The sequence below is a fragment of the Gouania willdenowi genome, chromosome 3 (genome assembly GCF_900634775.1).
Source record: "Gouania willdenowi chromosome 3, fGouWil2.1, whole genome shotgun sequence".
NCBI lineage: Eukaryota > Metazoa > Chordata > Actinopteri > Blenniiformes > Gobiesocidae > Gouania > Gouania willdenowi.
Window position 1 is genome coordinate 19,121,809 of NC_041046.1, and position 19,657 is coordinate 19,141,465.

At 40.9% G+C, this 19,657-nt stretch overlaps 2 protein-coding genes across 6 annotated transcripts in view; both read right to left on the reverse strand.

The window, feature by feature from the left end:
• Positions 1 to 19,657, reverse strand: part of sppl2a (signal peptide peptidase like 2A) — a 30,710-nt gene that overhangs the window by 1,725 nt on the left and 9,328 nt on the right. Inside the window, exons 6-16 of one of the 4 annotated variants that reach the window (XM_028436701.1) lie at positions 17,724 to 17,911; positions 17,531 to 17,627; positions 17,331 to 17,432; positions 16,318 to 16,399; positions 14,899 to 14,973; positions 13,990 to 14,046; positions 11,831 to 11,884; positions 11,072 to 11,171; positions 10,898 to 10,978; positions 10,590 to 10,750; positions 632 to 665 (exon numbers count right to left, since the gene is read on the reverse strand). In XM_028436701.1, the coding sequence (XP_028292502.1) occupies positions 632 to 665; positions 10,590 to 10,750; positions 10,898 to 10,978; positions 11,072 to 11,171; positions 11,831 to 11,884; positions 13,990 to 14,046; positions 14,899 to 14,973; positions 16,318 to 16,399; positions 17,331 to 17,432; positions 17,531 to 17,627; positions 17,724 to 17,911 (1,031 nt within the window). The remainder of the gene's footprint in view (positions 1 to 631; positions 666 to 10,589; positions 10,751 to 10,897; positions 10,979 to 11,071; positions 11,172 to 11,830; positions 11,885 to 13,989; positions 14,047 to 14,898; positions 14,974 to 16,317; positions 16,400 to 17,330; positions 17,433 to 17,530; positions 17,628 to 17,723; positions 17,912 to 19,657) is intronic. The other 3 variants (XM_028436709.1, XM_028436728.1, XM_028436719.1) reach the window with 3 other exon arrangements.
• LOC114455474 (extensin-like) lies at positions 6,529 to 9,772 on the reverse strand. Of its 2 annotated transcripts, XM_028436747.1 has the most exons (3): positions 8,402 to 9,772; positions 8,197 to 8,308; positions 6,529 to 8,095 (listed from the first exon to the last, which is right to left on the reverse strand). In XM_028436747.1, the coding sequence occupies exons 1-3, from the start codon at positions 8,669 to 8,671 to the stop codon at positions 7,563 to 7,565; spliced, it is 915 nt and encodes a 304-aa protein (XP_028292548.1). In that variant the 5' UTR covers positions 8,672 to 9,772; the 3' UTR covers positions 6,529 to 7,562. The 2 variants fall into 2 exon arrangements, with proteins under 2 accessions (XP_028292548.1, XP_028292541.1); XM_028436740.1 differs by having other exon boundaries at positions 8,197 to 9,772.

Here is a 19,657-nt window from a genome sequence, read left to right on the forward strand (position 1 = left end):
TTAATTTATCTATTAATAACATTTAAATTCACCAGTTCATCAGTTGTGTGACTTGTGCGTTGTTCCTTTTTTTGTCCAAGAGTAAAAGTCTGTGGGTCCCTCTGTGTGGTGATCGTAAAACATGAAGCTCTCGTTGTAGTTTCCCCGCAAATATCCAAATATCACACAAACAGATTTCATTTTAAAACAGAAAAAGGCTGCTCCTCTGGTTTTTGATTTTTCTGTTTTTTGAGTCAGTATAACAAAATAATCAATCACATCGTTTATTTGTTATATTGATTTGTTTTTAAAAAGGAGTAAGGGTACACGGATTTATCAGATTTGAAAAAAAAAAATCAAAACCTTATCAGTAGGTACATTTTAAAAAACAACGTGCAAGAGTTAGGAATCACCCAGAAATCCCCTTAAACAATTGAAACACCACTTTTTCCCACAATTCCAATTTCATTAAAGGTGAGAAATTCTGTTTTTGATTCCAAATAATGGATTTCTCATTAAATGTCAAACTGACAGTGGAAATGAGTATGTTAGTGAGTTAACCACAGTATGGGATGATAAAGTACTGAAGCAGGTGCTACTAATGACAGGAGCAATGCAGGGAAAAGGGAAGTATGGTTAGAGGGAACCACACCTGCCAGCAACGGTTCCCTGGACGAGTCCAAAACCTGGTAACAAGGAAGTCGGGTCAGAATAAGTATCCTCCCCTCACTGGTTTCTCTTCTCTTTTTGAATATAAATAACTATGATATACCATGTATCTTAGACTGAAGAATATGTTTATGCAGTTTAGAATCTAATGAAACACACCCCGGTATATTAAAACTAGAGGTCGACCGATATATCGCTCGACGATATATTGACTTTTTTGTCAAGATTGGCCAGCGGCCAAAAAAAAAAAATCATTATTATGATTTTTTTTTTTTTTACCACCACCAGCCCTCCCTAAGGAAGGGTAAGAAACACTTTATTATAGGGAGGATATAAAAAGAGAGGGCAGTGTTACACCTAAAAAAAAGGGGAAGGGAACAGGGAGGCGAGACTCAAGGTAGCAAATGGAAATGGTGTTGAATAGTTAATTATTTTAAAGTAAGAGTGAGATGTGATGTTGTAGTTGTGCATATGGTGACAAGTGTGAAGCTTAGGTATAATGGTGGTCGCTGTGAACAGAGGGAAGGAGTGAGTGGTTACACCTAAAACAGGTATTTTGTTTAAACCCACTACTTGCACATTACACATTGTATATTGTTGTCGTGCTTTACTGCTACTTACCTGGCCTGTACTTTTTGTTTTACTTAGTTGTGTACGAGTATATTTAAAGTTCAATAAATGTTAAGAGTTCTATCGGTGTATTTCATTTAATTTCTAATATATACATTTATATCATGAGTGTTTCAATTGTGTTTCATAATCAATGTGCTTTAAAAAAAAAAAAAAGTATATCGGCCTCAAATATCGGCTTCCAAAATCGGCTGTAGATATTGACCATCGACTGACTTTTTTTTTTTTTTTTTTTTTTTTTTAAATCGATATCTGTATCGGCTTTTGAAAATCCCATATCAGTCGACCTCTTCTTAAAACTACAGCTGAAATATTGCTGGTGGGTTATTTTACTCCTAATAAATTCTTATGGATCCAAACAAGTTTATTTAACAGTGAGCAGGTAACGCTTGTTTCTCCCCACAGTCTGTTATCTACACCCTGATAACACAGCTGATGGGAGGCTAATTAGAGATGTATGCTGCAACAGATAACACAACCTCACCATTTAAATGTAACCAGTATTTCTGGGTCTAAAGCAGTCAGTATGCACTAAGTATGAAACACTGTTAAATATATTCTTTGAACACACACTTAAGAATAATAAACGTGTAATTTGAAAAAAAGTCTGTTCACTTTTGTAAACAAATGCGATAAATGCATTAGAAGTGTATTAGTTAGGAACAGAAGCGGTGGAACATTTGAACTCTAATGCTTTTATTGCGCCCGAACACAGCGGTGAAAACAATAGCTGCCCGTTTGGGTGCCCGAACATAAAAACACCGTAATGCAAACGAAACATAGGAAATTTATAACAGCCGCCCCCAGAATAGCATGGCTATCCACCCACACGGATGAGGCCCGTCATAGGATCCATCTCAGGTGAAAGCATACTGAGCTTACTGCTTGGTGATACTGGTTTCCCTGCCCTGAGACACTTCATCTCTTTTCCGGAAAGCAGTCTGCTTGGCTGGCCTGGAGCAGAATAGTCTCAGCATCCCAAGGTTCAGGCTGCTGCGTGGAGGGATCCACTACTGCCTCTTGTGTGGCTTTGACCACATCAGTCCAACTGTTGAATTTTGTGGCGTCTGGGAGCTGAAGTTTTGGGTCTGTCTGTGTGATTCCGCAGAAGATACTGTGCTTTAGCTCTGAAACGTCTTCTGGTCCTGTAGAGGAAGGAAGCAATGGCCAGCTGTCAGGAGAAACATGCAGAAACGGTGGTCCCTGAGTCCATCTGTTCGATGTTGCCAGCTCAGCCAGAGTCTTGCCGCGAGTGAGATCGTCGGCTGGGTTTTTTGCCGTATCAACGTACCGCCAGGTGTGCATAGTTGTCAGTTCCTGAATCTCAGAGACCCTTGTACCCACGAAGACTTTGAACCTGCATGACTCGGATGTCATCCAGGTTAAGACAGTAGTTGAATCTGTCCATAGAAAGGTCTGGGTTATGGTGAGGGTGAGCTTTTGATGGATGAGGGAGGACAGCTGGGCTCCGGTCAAGGCTGCACAGAGTTCTAGGCGTGGCGTTGACGTTTTGGGGCCACCCTGGACCTTGCCATCACAAATGAGATGTGAACTGCGTCATCAACCTTCGTAGTGAGACAAGCAACGGAGCCATATGCCTGTTCGGATGCATCGCAGAAGACGTGTAGAGTGTATTCATTGGTTTCAATGGCAACCTCTGGTGGTGCGTAGGCTCGTGGTAAGGTGATGTTTGCAAGCTCAGGAAGTTCCCGTTCCCAACTAGACCAGGCCTCAACTATATCTGGTGGAAGGTTTGGGTCGTCCCAGCCTCTCTTTTTTGCACACAGTCTCTGAATGAGGATTTTGGCCCTCGTTGTGTATGGTATAATCACTCCAAGCGGATCATACTGACGGGCGAGGACTTTGTATATGTGCCGCATAGTGAGGGTTTCATTTTCCATGGCCTTGGACCGGTAGCCAAGTTGATCAGTTGGACAGTGCCACCGTAAACCTAGAGCTGGCTCCTGAGGATCAGTCTGCTTCTCGGCTAGAAAAAGTTCTGCGCTATCTGATCTGGCCGTGGATGGTAGATGGGAGACGACAGTTGGAACGTTGCTTGCCCACTGCCTGATTTCAAATCCTCCTGAGGCCAGGCACCGCCTCATTTTGTCAACAAAGAGTTTAGCTGCTTCAGGCGAGGGTAAGCTTTGTAGACAGTTGTCTACATAGAAAGACTGCTCCAGAGACTGCATGATCTGTCTTCATTTCCTTCTACTTGGTCCTTGACATGCTTCTGAAGCGCAAATGTTGCACAGCAGGGACTACTCGTTGTGCCGAATAGCAAGACTTGCCATTGGTAGACCTCCGGCTCTTTCCCGTGTTGCAGGTTCCTCCAGATGAACCTCATCAGCGGCTGATCTTCTGGAAGAAGACGAACCTGATGGAACATTGCATGGATGTCTCCACTGACTGCCACTGCATACTGCCGAAATCGTAGGACGCCAATGAGCGATGGTCCGAGGGTTGGGCCCGGGAGGAGTTGGTCATTGAGCGAGAGACCCTTGTAGGTAAAGGAACAGTCAAACACCAAATGATCCTTCCCATTGTGATGGACAAGGTGATGGGGAATGAACCATGACTCTTTGGAACTGTACACCTCTTCTGCTGAAAGTTTAGTGACGCATCCTCCATCAATGAGCTTCTTAATCTCGGCTTCATGCACTTTAGCCCTAGCTGGGTCCTACATTAGTCGTTGTTCGGTGCTACGGAGCATGGGAATGACTGCATCGATAGTTGCCTTTAATGGTGGGGCATCTTTGATATGTAGCATATCGGAAGATGTCACCGACCTTTACTCTTTGAGTTTTTTCCCCTAGGATATTCACGGCCTCATGATCCAGACGGGACCGCACTGCTAACCGCTCACTCCGGAATGGTAGAACATCAAGCTGCCATAGACGTTCGACATGTCAATAGAGTTCATCTGCCACTGGCTTGAGATGGTGAAGTAACATGAGGAGGTTTGAGACTCAAGACCATCGGGACCCTGAAGAACCCAACCGAGAGCTGTGTAAACTGCCGCAGGCCCACCTCTGGGGCCGAACCTGACGGGCTCTCTGGCGGTGATCAGGTGGGTGCAGTAGTGGCTGTACTTTGCTGAAGCCCTGCAGTTGAATGTCTCTCAGGTGTCGATAGAGTCTCTGAAGTGTATCCATAGTATAAGATTGCTCCGACAGAGCAAGCCTGTTTGAAGTGAAGGCACCCTTAATCAGGTGTCGTTCTGTGGGCCAGGTCAGGGGGGCCACGTGAAAGTCCACCGAAGATCCTGTGAGGCAGGTTACGTCCTGGCGTATTGTCCGGAGGGCTAATGACTCAGTCTCTCCTTTAAGTCCCAAGTGTTTGACAGCTCCCGGCAATATAATAGTGCATTCGGCCCCATCATCTAAGATTGCATAGGTCTGGATTGACTTACTCCCATTGCTGATGATGATTGGCGCCACCTTGAGATACACCTTCCCCCCTTTGACGGAGTTGGAGAATGAAGTGCGATCCTTTGGTGTAATGAGGTAGACGTGGGGGCTTTGGTTGGCGATGGTGTGAAGTACTCTGAGGTGAATCTCTTGGCACTCGCTGCATGCTTTCTTTAGGGTGCAGGCATCTTTTTTTATTTTTATTTTATTTATTTATTTAGTTTATTTCCGACATGGTTACATTCACTTTTTTTTTTTCTTTTTTGTACATGCCGAAAAAGGAGACGAGAGAAGTAGTTTGCTTATCCGGGTCCCGTCCCCTGTTTTACCATCGCAAATTTACATGGGTTTACATGTCTCTCTGGTCAAAACATTCTTGAGTTGTTGAACAGTCCTTTTTTGTGTATTCTCATCTATGTTGTCCTCCTCCTCTCTATCGTTGTTCGTGTTGGCCTTGTTCCCTGCCAGACGTTGTTAGCATTCCTCCAGTTCAAGAACAGTTCCTCTTTCGAAGGTGTTTGGAAGGTTTTTTCCCTTTTCATCCATAATGTCACCACTCGGGAATGTCTCTTTTGGACACACAAGTTTGCAGCTTGTTTTGTCTCTACATCAAGGCTAATTCAGCTGTTGTTAGTTCTATTGGCAGTGTTGTATTCTCCACTGTCAGATCCAACTTGTATAAACACATTATTATATCCTAGTTCACAAGCAAGGTAGTATTTTAATGTATTATATCTTAGTTCATAAGCGTGTTTCTAACTGCTGTTGTTGGTTCTAATGGCAGTGTTGTATTTTCCACTGTTAGATTTAACTTGCATAAACACATTATTATATCTTAGTTCATAAGCAAGGTAGTAATTTCATTGTACAAGAAAACGTGTTTCTAACTGCACATATGACAATAAACACTTTGAATTTAAATTTAATGTAATCCTTAATCACCCCACCACCTAGCAATTGAAATGAATACATGACAGACCTTTTTTACTCTTGGTTTCCACATTGAATTCAGTCTCCGTAAAATAATCACAGTCTGAGTTTTGTTTCCAGTGTTTATATAGATCTGGGTCCATATCCATGATTACCATCAGTAGTGCTGATGTTTAGGTGGATCCTTCGTATTTTCCCAAGTCTTCCATCGTTTTGATGAGAAATGGTTTTCCGTCCTCTTCTTCCAGAATATAAATCCTGCAGTTTTTTGACCACGTCTTCACAATTTTCCCTCCTTTTTTTATTTGGCGTGCCTTCCATGCAATGCTTGCATTTTGTTTCGTCAGGTTTTCATTGATGTACACCTTCGTTCCCTTCAGTTTATTTCCTTGCCTCAGGAGTTGTCCTTTGAATTTCATATTTGTGAAGGTTATTTTTACAGCTCTGTTATCATTTTTCTTTGGCAGGAGATGGCAGGAGTTGATGTTGTCAGGGTTCAGGACAATGTCCTTCGACTTCAGGTAGTCAATGACCTGTTGTTCAATCGATTTTGTTTCTTCGTCACTCGCATAGCTCCTGGGTTTTATCTTTAGGCCTGTGATGATGACATCTTTCTCTCTTTCCTTTTGTTCCAGCTGTTCAACCCTCGCGTTCAACAATTTTATCTCTTCAGCATTTCTTTCATTCTTTTCTTTCAGTACCTTTGCTTCGCTTTGTAGTTTTTCCAGTGAGTTTTCCAGCATCTTTTCCAACGACTTTATCTTGGCAGATAGGTTTCGTAGACCCTCGCATATCATCTCCTTGACCTCTTCCAAACCCGAATTGGGTTCTGAAGGGCCTCCCTGCGGTTTTTTCACCATTTTCCTTCAGTCTTGGGCCCAATGTTTCAGGCTGTTCAGCTGTTCAGCTGTAGCCAAGGTCGTGTTATCGGAGCAAACGAAAACACGTCTGCTCTCTCCAAAGACCAGAGAAGTACTGGTAGGTTTACATCGACTTTTTTAACTTTTTGTTTGTGGTTTGTTCAACCACAGTGTCGACATCGCTTGCCATCATTGATCCACCTTTCGATCTCCTCAGGCGAGCACTGGGCGATGTCTGAACACTGTGAGAGGCAATGCTCGGTACTCTTGCAGTACAGACACATCCTCTTCCATTTCTGCAGCCTAGTCCCTGGTTGGATGTCCTCTGTAGACTGGCGGTTGTCAGGTTTAAGCTTATCTGAACCATGATAGATTGCAATGGGCTGGTTGCAAGACCTGAAGGGGGAAGCTGGCTTATCTGCTTTAGCTGGTTGCACTCCATCAGTTTGATATCGCTGTGCCATCTTCGGCGACAGCCGTTGAGCTTCAGCCTTTACTTTGAGCCAGTCCACAAGGTCCTGTAGATCGTATGGGTTGAGATGATTGGTGTTTAGCCGGCCTTAGACTTTTAGGTGCCCAACGAACCCATCTCTCAAATGTTTAGGGAGCTTACTTAGAAGCCGATCGACGTGCCCAGTCGACATCACCTCCATCCCATTGGCCCCCTCTAGCGATGTCAGCATCCCAACGAGCAGGTCAACAAGAAGGGTGAAGCTTTAGAGTCTCCAGATTTGACATCAGTGGAATTTAAGATTGCTGCAATCTCACTTTGTGCGAGTTGATATGGCTGTCTGTATTGGCATTGAAGGGCCTGCATAGCAGAAGTGTAGGGCTGTGCATAGTGCCTGCAGGCCTGATCTATCAACTTAGCCTCATCCAGCACCAAGTGCTCCATGAGCACCCGATATTTGTAGTGCTCAGAGAGTTCAGTGTGCGGATTAAGTAGATACTCCAGCACCATCTTGAGATCAGCAAACTCCCTCTCGCTGTCGTGGACCAGTTTAGGAAGTTCTGGTACTGGAACTGGCTGCCTAAGATGCTGTTGAGGTAGTGTATACTGAGGTTGAACAGTGTACTGCTCCTGTCAGACTTGTGCAGGCTGATGAATTGCTGGAGCAGGCGGCTGAGACACCAATTGATAGACTGGCTGAGTCTGTAGAGGTGGCTGAGACTGATGCAGTAACTGTGGTGGGTAGCTCAGTTGATACACTGGTAGATAATGGGCTGGTTGTGGAGACAGTGGCTGATGCACAGCCGCAGCTGGTGATTGGTGGGTAACATACTGAGCCGCTTGAGGCAGGTAGGTTGGTGGCAGCACGACTGGAGGAGGCTGTGGTGTCGGTGGCAGCGCGGCTGGAGGAGGCTGGTATGTTTGATAGGCGAGTGTCGCTGGTACAGGCTGGTATTGAATCTGTATGACCGCAGGCATATTGCTGTGTGCAGTACTCACACATGACGGTGGAGGCTGGTTTGGCGAGTAGACATTGGTGGGCTTGCGTGGCTGATGACCGGTGTTGCCTGAAGACTCATCTGTGGAGGGCTTGTGCTTGTCGTTGTGAGGAGCAGGGGCCATGGAGCTCCAGATGGCGTTGCTGAGGTCAATGTTGCTGGAAGAGACTGCGTTAGCATGTAGCTCTCCCGCCTGCTGCTTGGTGCATAAGTCAGAGTTGCCTGTGACTGGAATGTTGTTCGTAGCGGTGATGCTACAGGCAGATTACCTTGGAGCTGGATAGAGGATCTCAGCTCGGAATAAGCTGGGCCATAGGGTGTCGGAGGGCCACTGCTGTCGACGCTGAAGATGCTCTCTGTTAGGTTCTGACTGTGGCAGCTCTGTTGAGATGGCGTTGGAGATTGGGGGCCGACACAGACAGTTAGCAGACCAGGCTGGTGATTGGCATTAGATGTTGTGTCCCATTGTCTTACCCCATCGACTGCCCCGACCACAGGAGGACAGGAGTTACGCCCAAGCGCAGTGTGGAGCTGGTCATCTTTCACAGGAGACTCGGTCTGCTGGTGGGGTGACTGCAGCTGTTGTGCGCTGGCGCTGTAGCCGACGTTGTGGATTGAGGCAGCACAAGGCATTAGGGCTGGTGGTAAGCTGAACTGGTAGCCTTGTAGGTGTGTTGAAATCTGTCGTAATCTTCCTCCTCCAAGATGTCCATTTTCAGATGATGCTGTTCTCTGTGTATCCATAGCGCTGTAGTGAGTGAAGTATCCGGCTCGAAGGACCAATATTGGAGATTATTGCTTCATCCGTGTGTGTGACAGTGTTTAATAATGATTGCTGGAACACCTCATCCACCCAGTTGCTCCGGTCAAAGAGAGAAACAAGGATACAGAGTTCAGTCTTAGCCTTTATATATGCCACAGCATGGAAACAGTGATGAATTATCCATTGGTTCACTGATTTGCAAGATATCACCGCATCTCAAAGCAGACGACACATCGGCCGGCCGAACACATGTGGGTGTAGTGGAAAATACTGTCAGCCGCACATTCAGTGGTTAGGACCCCTACGCGGCCCGCAACAGTGCCCGAACACAACGGTGAAAACAATAGCTGCCCGTTTGGGTGCCCGAAAATAAAAACACCGTAATGCAAACGAAACATAGGAAATTTATAACAGCTTTATAGATGTTAAGCCAGGAACACCAGCCTGTTTATGTGATCTGGCTTCAGGAATGCTCGTAAACAACTCAAAGTTTTTTTTTTGTTGTGTGTGCCAAGCTTTATTCTTTGTAGATATCCAAAATCATGGAAGTTTTATTCCTAAGTTCTTTTTGCATTTTTGAATAGCAAATGTGTAGTAAAAAATTAAAAATCATTTTAATGTTTTTTTTTTTTAAATAATCGTTTTTGGGTTTTTTTCAATTATGTTATTTTTGTATTCATTGAATGTTATAATGAAAATCAATATCCAAAATTAATGAATGGCATAGCCTTAGCGTAGCTAGAGCTTTTTGTCTGTGGAATCCCATGTCATGAGCTAATCAAAGGCCATGTGTATTGTGGAGGTCTATCACTAATGAATCAGCTCAAAGTTACTTACATTATGTTACTTAGCGACTGCTACTAAATAGCTCTACAGTTTGACAGTGAAACTTTCAGAATTACAGAAGTTTCACAATGTTTTCCAAGTCAAGGACAAAAAGTAGTCACGACTAAATTAACTGGACAACTGAGAACAGGGTTGGGGTCAATTATAATTGTAATCGGGTAATTGATTACAATTATGGCATATATGTAATTGTAGTTAAATTGTAATTGAGTTAAGATAATTTACTTAATTGTCATGAAAATTCTATAAAAATTGTCAATAATAATTTAACGCTAAACTGGGAAACCATGTTACAGTTCTACTGTATGTACAGTTCTACACATATGTAGTTAACAATTATTAAAATATGTTTCATATCAAGCTTTTCAACATTTTACCATTGAAAAAATAAATAAATTGAGGGTTATACTGACACAATAAAGGCTCAGACGTCCACACCAAAAATATTAACATTGATTAGGAAGCCTAACAAGGTAACCATTAGTTAAGAAATAAATTAGATGATAGATATTTGTTTTTAGCGTATTTTACAGCTGATTTAGGACTCATTATCATAAGAGATGCTAACAGAAAGCTAACAAATGAGGAATGTTAACTTTCATTAGGTTGATTATTTCAGACTCAGTAATTGTGATTAATTGTAATTGACTTTCTGAGGATTAAAAATAATTGTAATTGAACTGTGCATGGGTATTTGTAACTGAAAAAGGTAATTCACCCCAACCCTGACTGAGAACAACTCATGTTTGTAGAAGCAGTCTGCATGCCTAGTCTATGGACATATGGAGCCTGAATGTCATGATCCTAAAGAGCTTTAAAGAAAATGCACTAATTAAAGCTAATCACCAAAAAAAATTAATTCTATTCATTAATTATTTTGATTAAGAAAGCTATCACAGTCCATGCAGGACGTCTCTTATCAGAACAGCACAACCATTTCCATTTCAGTGTTGTTTACCTTTTCATTGATTGCTGGGTGCGATGCAACAAAATGTTTCAGCTATGTCTGTTTCAGTGACGTATGACCACAGGTATTAAAAACTGTCTTCTCACCTCATAAGTGGTTCCAGCCCAGAACTGCTTTATTTCTCCCCTGCAAGCCGCTACAACAGCAGAGGTTATCACAGTAAACGGCACCAAGTACAGAAGTGCAGGTTGGCCCATTCCAGACAGCAGCATCACAACAAAAGTTAAGATCATCCCCAACATGTACGCTGCATGGGAACACACACATACACACACACACACGGCAGGGTTCAAAGACAGACATTTTGCATCAGTTGAAATGATTCTTTCAGCATATTTAGTGTGATAAGAATCCTAACCAAGATATAAGACTATAAAAACTTAAGACCGTATACCAATGCAGCAGCTGACGAAGTAGATCTTCTTTGTGCTGTTGATCCAAACATCAAACCTGCTGCAGTACGCTACCAGGAGACCTGAGGGGTGAACCACAAAGTAAAAAAAGCGAGTGCAACATGTCAAACACTTGCCCTCCCTACAATAACCCCCAAAAAGCTCTTCATCCTCACCTGGAACAATGATATCTCCATAACCTAAAATAGAAAACTGCAATCCACACAGGTTCTGAGTCAAGGCAGAGAACCGAGGAACCCGCATCACAACTGGCAGCTGAGGAAAGAAGAACATTTTGCTAATTAAAGACAATTCCTGAAAAGGAATTTAAAACAATCACGTGGACATCTTTAACTATAGAGCTCAACAATCCACAGACATCATGTGTGAGTTTGGTGGGTTCATTATCTTTCAGAAAAAGCATGCAGTGAATAAGGAGAACTTCAACTAAGACTGATTTGCACAAGCAGCACAGACCACAAAATGATTCCTCAACAGTATTTTATTTTGTATATTATATACAATTCTTCTTTCTGTGAGAATGCTATACTACAGGCATTTCTATGAAAGTAAGATATGTTGCAAAATAGGAGCGCTTGTAGAATATGATAAACATGTATGTAAAAAGATTCACTTGTGTATAAAAAAACCCACACACGTGAAATGAATTTCGTGTCACAAATGATGGGAAATTAATTTCACGTGTGTGGATTTTTTTAATACACAAGCTCACAGTATATTCTATAATCCCTCCCATTTTGCAACATATCTACCTTCATACATTTTTAGCCTTTCATGATCCATATCTTAGCAGTTTGTTCATGTCAACAAAATAGAAAAAGCTTATGTAGGTGTAAAACAAAAATGAATACACAGTATTGTAGTGTGTGCAGCATTTCTAAACAGCAGTAAAGTAGTAACAAGTTAAGCCTTACTTTCTCAGAGGGAGCCTGGGGTTCAGCAGGGACCTCCACCATATTACCTTGTGTCTATGACAGAGACCACCAAAGCCCAGCACACAGTTAGTGAGCCTATTGGCATCAACATCATGCAGCGCAGAGCGTTAATAAAGCCACTACACACTTGATAGTACAAATACAAAAGCATTTACAACTGAGAGCTCATTTATCATTCTAATGAGCAACCATCATTGAGAAACAAGACATAACCTTGTGACAACTAGTCATGCACGATATTATCGGCATCAGACCTTGTTAAACTGCCTCACTCCTCACTGCATTCTAGTTTTAGAAGTTGATTGCATTTTATTTTCATAAAACATACTGGAAACATTTATAGATGTGTGGTTACTTTTTTTAAAGACTTTAATAACTTAACAGAATCAGAATATATTGTAGAAGCAAAGTTTTAACCTTTTTGAATAATATAATTTGACAGTTTGATAAACAAACCACTTGTTTTTGATATTGGTATTTTAATTACAGTTAGTTACAATTATCTTTTTTCAGTTTTGTCTTATGACGGCATTTTCCAGTGGGCCAACATGATACTTATAAAGCCCTAAATGGACAGGCACCAGTCTATCTCAAGGAGCTTGTAGTGCCATACAATCCCCCCAGAACACTACGCTCTCAAAATGCTGGACTACTCGTTGTTCCATTTGTCTCTAAAAGTAGTATAGGAGGAAGAGCTTTCAGTTATCAGGCCCCACTTCTCTGGAACCATCTACCAACCACGGTTCGGGGGGCAGACACCCTCTCTACCTTTAAGGTTAGGCTCAAAACATTCCTCTTTGGTAAAGCTTTTAGTTAGGAACCAGCTCATAGCTCATAGTTAAGATGCAATAGGCATAGACTGCCGGTGGGGGGGTCTGGCATGCTCGGTTGGAGAGGGCGTTAAGAGAGAGGTCATTTAGGTTAGAGAGGGACCGGAGAGGGTCCCATTCCTCTCTCAAACACTCCCTCTATGTCTGCTTCTTCCCTTGTGTGTTTGCTGCTGTACTCCTTCTGGCTTTTGTCTTGCAGGTCCGTGGGATCCTTAGTGTGGAGTTACAGAGTCTCAGCAGCTCTGTCTCCACCCTCTCCTCTGCACACACCCAACACAGCATAACGTGGATGGCTGTTCATCATAGGAATGGGATCCACACAAGGTTCCTGCTGCTTAACAGAAGGTTTTCCTTGCCGCCATGATGAATTCATGTTGGGTGTGGGATACATATGCATGTGTATATACGTATACAGTATATGCATGTGTGTATCCATAAAATGAAGAGTCCGTCCTTAAGACTGCTCTACTGTAAAGTGTCTTGAGATACCATTGGTTATGATTTGGAGCTATACAAATAAAAGATTGATTGATTGATTGATTGATTGACTGATTGAAATAATTCTGTATGTTTATTTCACTACATAAACTAAATGATTTCTGCAATTAAGTATGTGGGGAAAAAAACCTTTGTATTTGCTATCGGCCAAATTTGTTGTAAAATATTGGCATATCAGATTTGGGCCCAAAAAAAAAAATCCAATATCGTGCATCCCCTTGGTTAAATAAAAATAAACTCTGTGGTTTGATGCTTGGTTACTGTCACAGCTTTAATATTCATGCAGATTAAATACTACAGTAAGTAATAACGTAACTATTAAATAACGAATAATAACACAGAAGGATGCATACATAGAAACTATTTTTCTTTGAGTTTGTATAATGTGTTTCTACTTCAGACTTAATATTTTTTTAGAACAATTCTTTGATCGTTTTCATCAAGTGTGCTGTGCTGCAGAATGTATAAATATTAGAGATGCCGTTAGTTATGTTGCTACATTGAACCACTCATTTCATGTGAACATGCACAAATATCTAAAGGATGACCAGGATTAGGACAGACAGGATAATTAAAAGCAAAAGAAACTCTGAGTTTGTTTATCCAGCTATGAAATAGAGGCCCGAGGTTTATCTTCACATTCTTCCTTATAGATTTGCTCATGCAGGCATGCAATTTCCAATCAAATATTTAAATTAGTTTTTGGAAATCTCTAAATAATAAATTGAACTAGAGACCATTATTTATGTAAAGATCTAAATTATTTGGTGGTGCTCTTCCTGAAAGTACGGGACAGGGCTTAATGGTTACCTTCTCTCCAGAGGCATCAGGGCCCAAGGCAACCTGCACCATGATGCTAACTCCGTTCTGTTGGCAGAGAAACACATGCTGAACTTTGACTTTTCCAAACTCTGACAATAGAGCTAAAAATGTTTGTACAACTTTTCTATATGTCTGCTATAAAATCGTTCCTTAAGATTCTCAAAGAGTAATAAATACCAAAGATCCAAAACTAGCTTGTCATTCTTTTCAGTAGAGTTTTTCAAATGGGGGTTAGTGTACCCACAGGGGTATGCGATAGCACTACAGTGGGTACTTGAGAGACAAAGAGAGAGAGTGGAAAATTTACAAATAAATTGTCAGTCTTGGTCCCACGCCAGGTGTGAGATGACCAGAAATCATAAAAAACTATAGAAATACATCTATTCAGGAGCCACTAATTCAGTGTTTTTCAACCTTAGGCTCGGAACCCCACGTGGGGTCCTCTGAACTTCCTGCAAAAAATTTAAATAGTTTTTGAATTTTTTTATAAATTATTATTTTTTAAATCAAAACAACACACAATCTTAAACAACTGTATATCTATACATTCACTTTGTGAAATATAAATCTAGTTAAACTAAAATGTAGTTAAAAGAAAAAAAAAAAGATCTGAGCTCAAACATGATCAAAAACTAATTCTAGAAAAAAAATAAATGTCTTTGGGTCGCCTGAATTTCTTGATATCAAAAAAGGTTGGGAACCACTGCATGAAATACTGTTTCTTTCCACTTATTTACAAATAGAGAATCTTTAAAATGTGTGTTATCACTCGTTCATTCCATCATTATGCTCTATAGATGTTTTTAAATAGTTTTCTAAGCAAAATGGTGTAGTCAGACAAAGGGGAGACTTGGATTCAGAATGTATGTGATGTACAACACAAAATCGTACAATTACCTTTGTGAAAAATGGAGTGATGAATACAAAGAAGACATCATAGATGAGCAGGAGGCTCAGGAGAATCACACAGATCTAAGACATAGCAGATGGAAAAAAATACATTTCCAAAAGGTTTGTCAGTCATTGGCCAGAGGGGTATTCCATAAAGGAGGGTAAACAAACTCTGAGTCTATCCATAAACTCTGGGTCAACATACCCCACGATGGGAAACTCTGGGTATCGGATTCCATTACAGCTGGTATGAAGTGGGTCAATCAACCCTGAGTATGTAAACCTTGGGTTACCGATGTGCACGTGCGCGATAAAAAGCCATCATCAATGAAAATCGAAAATGAGTCAAGCTGCCATGGCAACCACCCGGAAAATAGTGATCTATTCACCGTAATGGGTGAAATAAGCCGATGTTTGAGGAACATGAGCCTGTTCTAAAGGTGCGTTCAGTCTTCAGTGATTATAGTGGCTTAAATCACCCGTAATTAGTCACACTTTTTGGTCGCTTCATCACTTTATTGCTTCAGTGACGTCACGAGTGGAGAATAATGTGAATAAAATGTGTCTGAGGAGACGTGTCAGCAGCATAGGATGGCTGCATAGAGAGCCCTCCTGTTACACTAGATATTAAGACAGCAAATGCCGCTTGATATCGCATCATTTATATTGATTTTTAATGTAATATTGTCGCCAGAGTCATCTATACGTCCTAAAAAATGCCATTAAAAAACACTGAAGCGGAACGTGAACCCGTGACCCACCGCTTCCACGCGCAGCATCACAACTCACTGCACCATCATATCTTCAAAGAGCCGTGATCTACAGATTTAACTGTATAACAATATAAAACAACAATTGAGCCTTAAAAGTGGATTCATTTAAATTATCATCTTCTCCTTTATATTATCCACAGGTTTGTATTCAGTGAACTTTACTACAGACGTCAGTAGATGTTTTAATGCAGATCAACCTCAACCTACATCCACAATGTTATAAAGAAAACTACCGTTTGCACACAAAAACACACACAAAAAAAAAAACGTAAAGCAACACAACATTAGTAATGATGTGAACACGTCTGTGGTGTGTGATGTTACTAATGTGTTTCAGAGAAAAGTTAAGGTTCATTAAAATGTTCAGAAACAATGTTCAGGTGGGTGGAGCCAGGTAGAAACCCAGGGTTTCTTTGATAAAACCTGCCAGCGACCAGGTATAGTTCACGAAGAATGTTGCCATGGTAACATACTCAGAGAAGAACATACCTCGCGTTTAGGAATGGGATACTCAGAGATTCCCTCATTTCAGCCTGAACATACAACATACATATAGTTTGAACATAACCCACTTTATGGAATACCCCTCAGGAGTACAACAGAGTGCTTCAGGTATTCAGAAGGTAAACAACGACAGGAATGTGCAAAGAACCTTGAAGTTAGACAATGAAATGGTCTTGAGGAAGTTGAGGCAGAAAGCGATGCCGAGCAGATCCTGTAAGATCCAGATCCATCTGTGAAGACAGAAAAAAGCTTAACAATGAGCACAATAAAATGACTTCAGTCCAGTTTAACAAGAGAAAAAACACAAACATAAAGCCAGATGTTAGTTTGAATAACATGGTAATATTGATTGAAGCGTTTATTTCAAATGTGCAAACAAAAACAACAAAACGTTTAAATATAACGCATCAGACAATAGCAATCTCCCTAAACAGACTTAATGCTTATGCCTGATACTTACATACAAATAAAATGTGTTTATCACTGGTATTAAGAAAACGTAAATGTAATTCACCTACAGTGTATCTACATATACACATATATAAACACATACCTGTACATAGGGCTGGGCGATATACAAGATTATCGAGTTTTAATATTACCTATACCGATATACATATTTTTTACAGCTTATTTTGTAGCAAAATACTTAATTTAGGAGTCGCTGCTTTTGCTACTTCTCAGAACAGCATGAAAAGCACATTTAGATGGATTGCGTCCTAACCCAGGCCTTCCCTTAAACAAGCCACAAAAAAAGTGCCTGTGTGGCATTTTGCATCAGCAAATTTTACCCCGAATTGTATTTTTGGTAGGACTTTATTTGAATTGAAATTATCAAAATTTTATATCGTATGTCACCATTTTGAGAACAATTATTCAGATATGAGTTTTGGTCCATGTCGCCCAGCCCTACCTGTACAAACCAGTACATATACATGCATCTCTATATGCATACACCTTCCCTTATGTACATATCTAGATAAATACACCCATAAAATATATGTATATAATTATAATAGAATGACGTGTTTTTATTAAAAATGTCTAATAAAAACAAAAAGATGGTTGAACCTATAAATAACTAAATAAACCATGTTTTGTTTGTAGTATATTGTTAAAACATTTACTGGCATAAATCACTTGAGAAAGGTTTGACAGTACCGGTCTTCGTTTCTGTACACTGCCCAAACCACAGCAATGGTGATGCACACAGCGGCCAACAACAGAGACCGCAGTGACAAGTTCCAGTTCCGCACAGAGAACCTGATGAACCAAAACAGACACACATTCAACCCGACTTTAGTTCAAATTAACACTCAAAACTGTACATTTTGACAATTCTTTAGCAAGAATGTTTGTACCTTCCATGGCAACACCCAAGTATTTCCATCACTGCATCGAGGCAGCCAAACAAAGCTGAGGCAGATGCAATGCAGAATATAGCTATGATGATGTAAACTAGACAGACAAGAGAAACAAACACAACACAGATTGTCAGTAAAAACAGACACTTCCTCAATAATAAGCTGCTTCTTGTTCTATTTTCCAACATACCAAGGATGTTGTAGAAGAAATACATGAGGACCAGCATTCCACACATCATAGCCACAAAGATAACCACTTTGAATGGCGAGTAGAGGAAAATATCTCCGCTGTCTGCTTTGCTTTCTCCTCCTCTGCTCTCACCGCCGCTCTGACGCTCCCTGCCACCAACAGAAACAGCCTTTGTGTGTTTTTTAAGCCTATAATGTTTGAAAAATAATGGCTCATTAGTGTGACAATATCAGATCAGCTTTAACTGATTGTGTGGTGAAGCCTTTGAGTGCAAGTTGTTCACTCTTAAAGTTGTAGAATTACTTGGTTCATTAACCTGTAGATGTTTCCTCCAACAGATCTGCACTGGCCACACACGGCCATTAGTTTCTAACTTGCTATAATGTAGCCTGTTTCTGTGAGCTTCTACTCTGAGAGTCACACTTAAAAACTAGTTTGTTCTAACAAAGATCTTACAACACAGTTTAGTCAAAAGGTACAAAAATTAACAATGTGTAACAGTTAAGTGGTAAATGGACTTGATTTTATATAGCGCTTTATCCCCACACTGAAGCAGTCTCAAAGCGCTTTACATATCAGCTCATTCACCCAATCACTCTCACATTCACACACCAGTGGGACAGGACTGCCATCCACTGGGAGCAACTTAGGGTTCAGTGTCTTGCCCTTTGACACATAGTCAGGTACTGGGATCGAACCCCCAACCTCTTGATCAGAAGGCGACCCACTACCACCTGAGCCATGGTCACCCAGTTACAATGCCGAACCAAGCAGGAAATATTTAATATATTTGGAAAATAGCTTTGAATATGTTTATGAGTAACAGTGACATGACAGAATATGCCAGTGAGAATGGCCTGACTGAACATTGAGCATGAAAAATAGAAAAATATGTATTTATTATCATCAATGTATTAAAGGGGACAAATCATACTAAATCCACTTTTTTAGCCCTTAAATACATTTTGTTGTATATTTAGAGTGCTTAGAAGTACAGAAAAAATCAAATTAGTCTCTTCAGGTGCTCCGTAGATATCTTTATATTCTGTTTTGCTCATATTTTTCAATCTGTTTCGATTTTTCTATTCTCTATTACGTTTTTTGAACTATTACATCACAGTATTTGCAGCGGAACTGCCAAATTAGTACATCAACTCCAGGTCCAACACTTCGAGCAATCCGCCATTTTTATTTCTCGCTTTTATTTTGTAGTCCAAGCTCAAGGATGCCGAAATTACGAGAGGATAAGTCAAAATGTTCGGTTGTTGGATGTAGTAACCCACACGCTTCATTACACCGTCTCCCAGCATCAGAACCTTTTCAAAGTGCCTGGTTGAGTTTTTTTTTCACAGAAATGTACCCACATCTGTGGGTAAGGTCATTTTTGTGCGCGCAAAGCACTTCAAGGATGACTGCTTCAGCAACCTCCGCCAGTATAAAGAAGGATTTGCTGAAAGACTTTGTCTGATTGAGGGTTCAATTCCTTCTATCTTTGGAGACGACGAACAGAGCACTTCGGTAAGCTGTAAATAACGCTAAAAAGTGTGATGATAAGACGTCCCTGTCATTGTTTTGTTAGCATTAGCAGTTGCACCGTCTTCAGACTTCATAAGTTAACGCTGTGTGCTCATTTTAGATCCTTGATGATATGGCCTACATGATTTAATTTAAGTCTAAAGTTTTCATTAGTCATTTCATTTTGCCGTTTTTGTCTTTGAAAAGACTATTAAAATGCATTTCGTGACGTTAGCTTGGCGCTAGCGTTAGCTCGGTGCTTGTGTTAGCTCACTTGCTAGGGTTCTGCAGGTTCATCATCTTCATTTTCATCTCGCTCCGCTGGGTCCGACTCTGGCTCAAACATGTAAGGCTGGATGGACAAGTCTTCTGTTGTTGACATTTTGTAAATAACCTCTGAATAAAAAGTTTATGCGCCG

Bases quoted from the DNA above. Each gene is read 5' to 3' on its own strand.
- LOC114455474 (XM_028436740.1), bottom strand. From the start codon at position 8,671: ATGGATACACAGAGAACAGCATCATCTGAAAATGGACATCTTGGAGGA. The intron at 8,096-8,196 runs GTAATCTGCCTG...ATGCTAACGCAG, and splicing joins ATCCTCTATCCAGCTCCAAG to TCTCTTCCAGCAACATTGAC.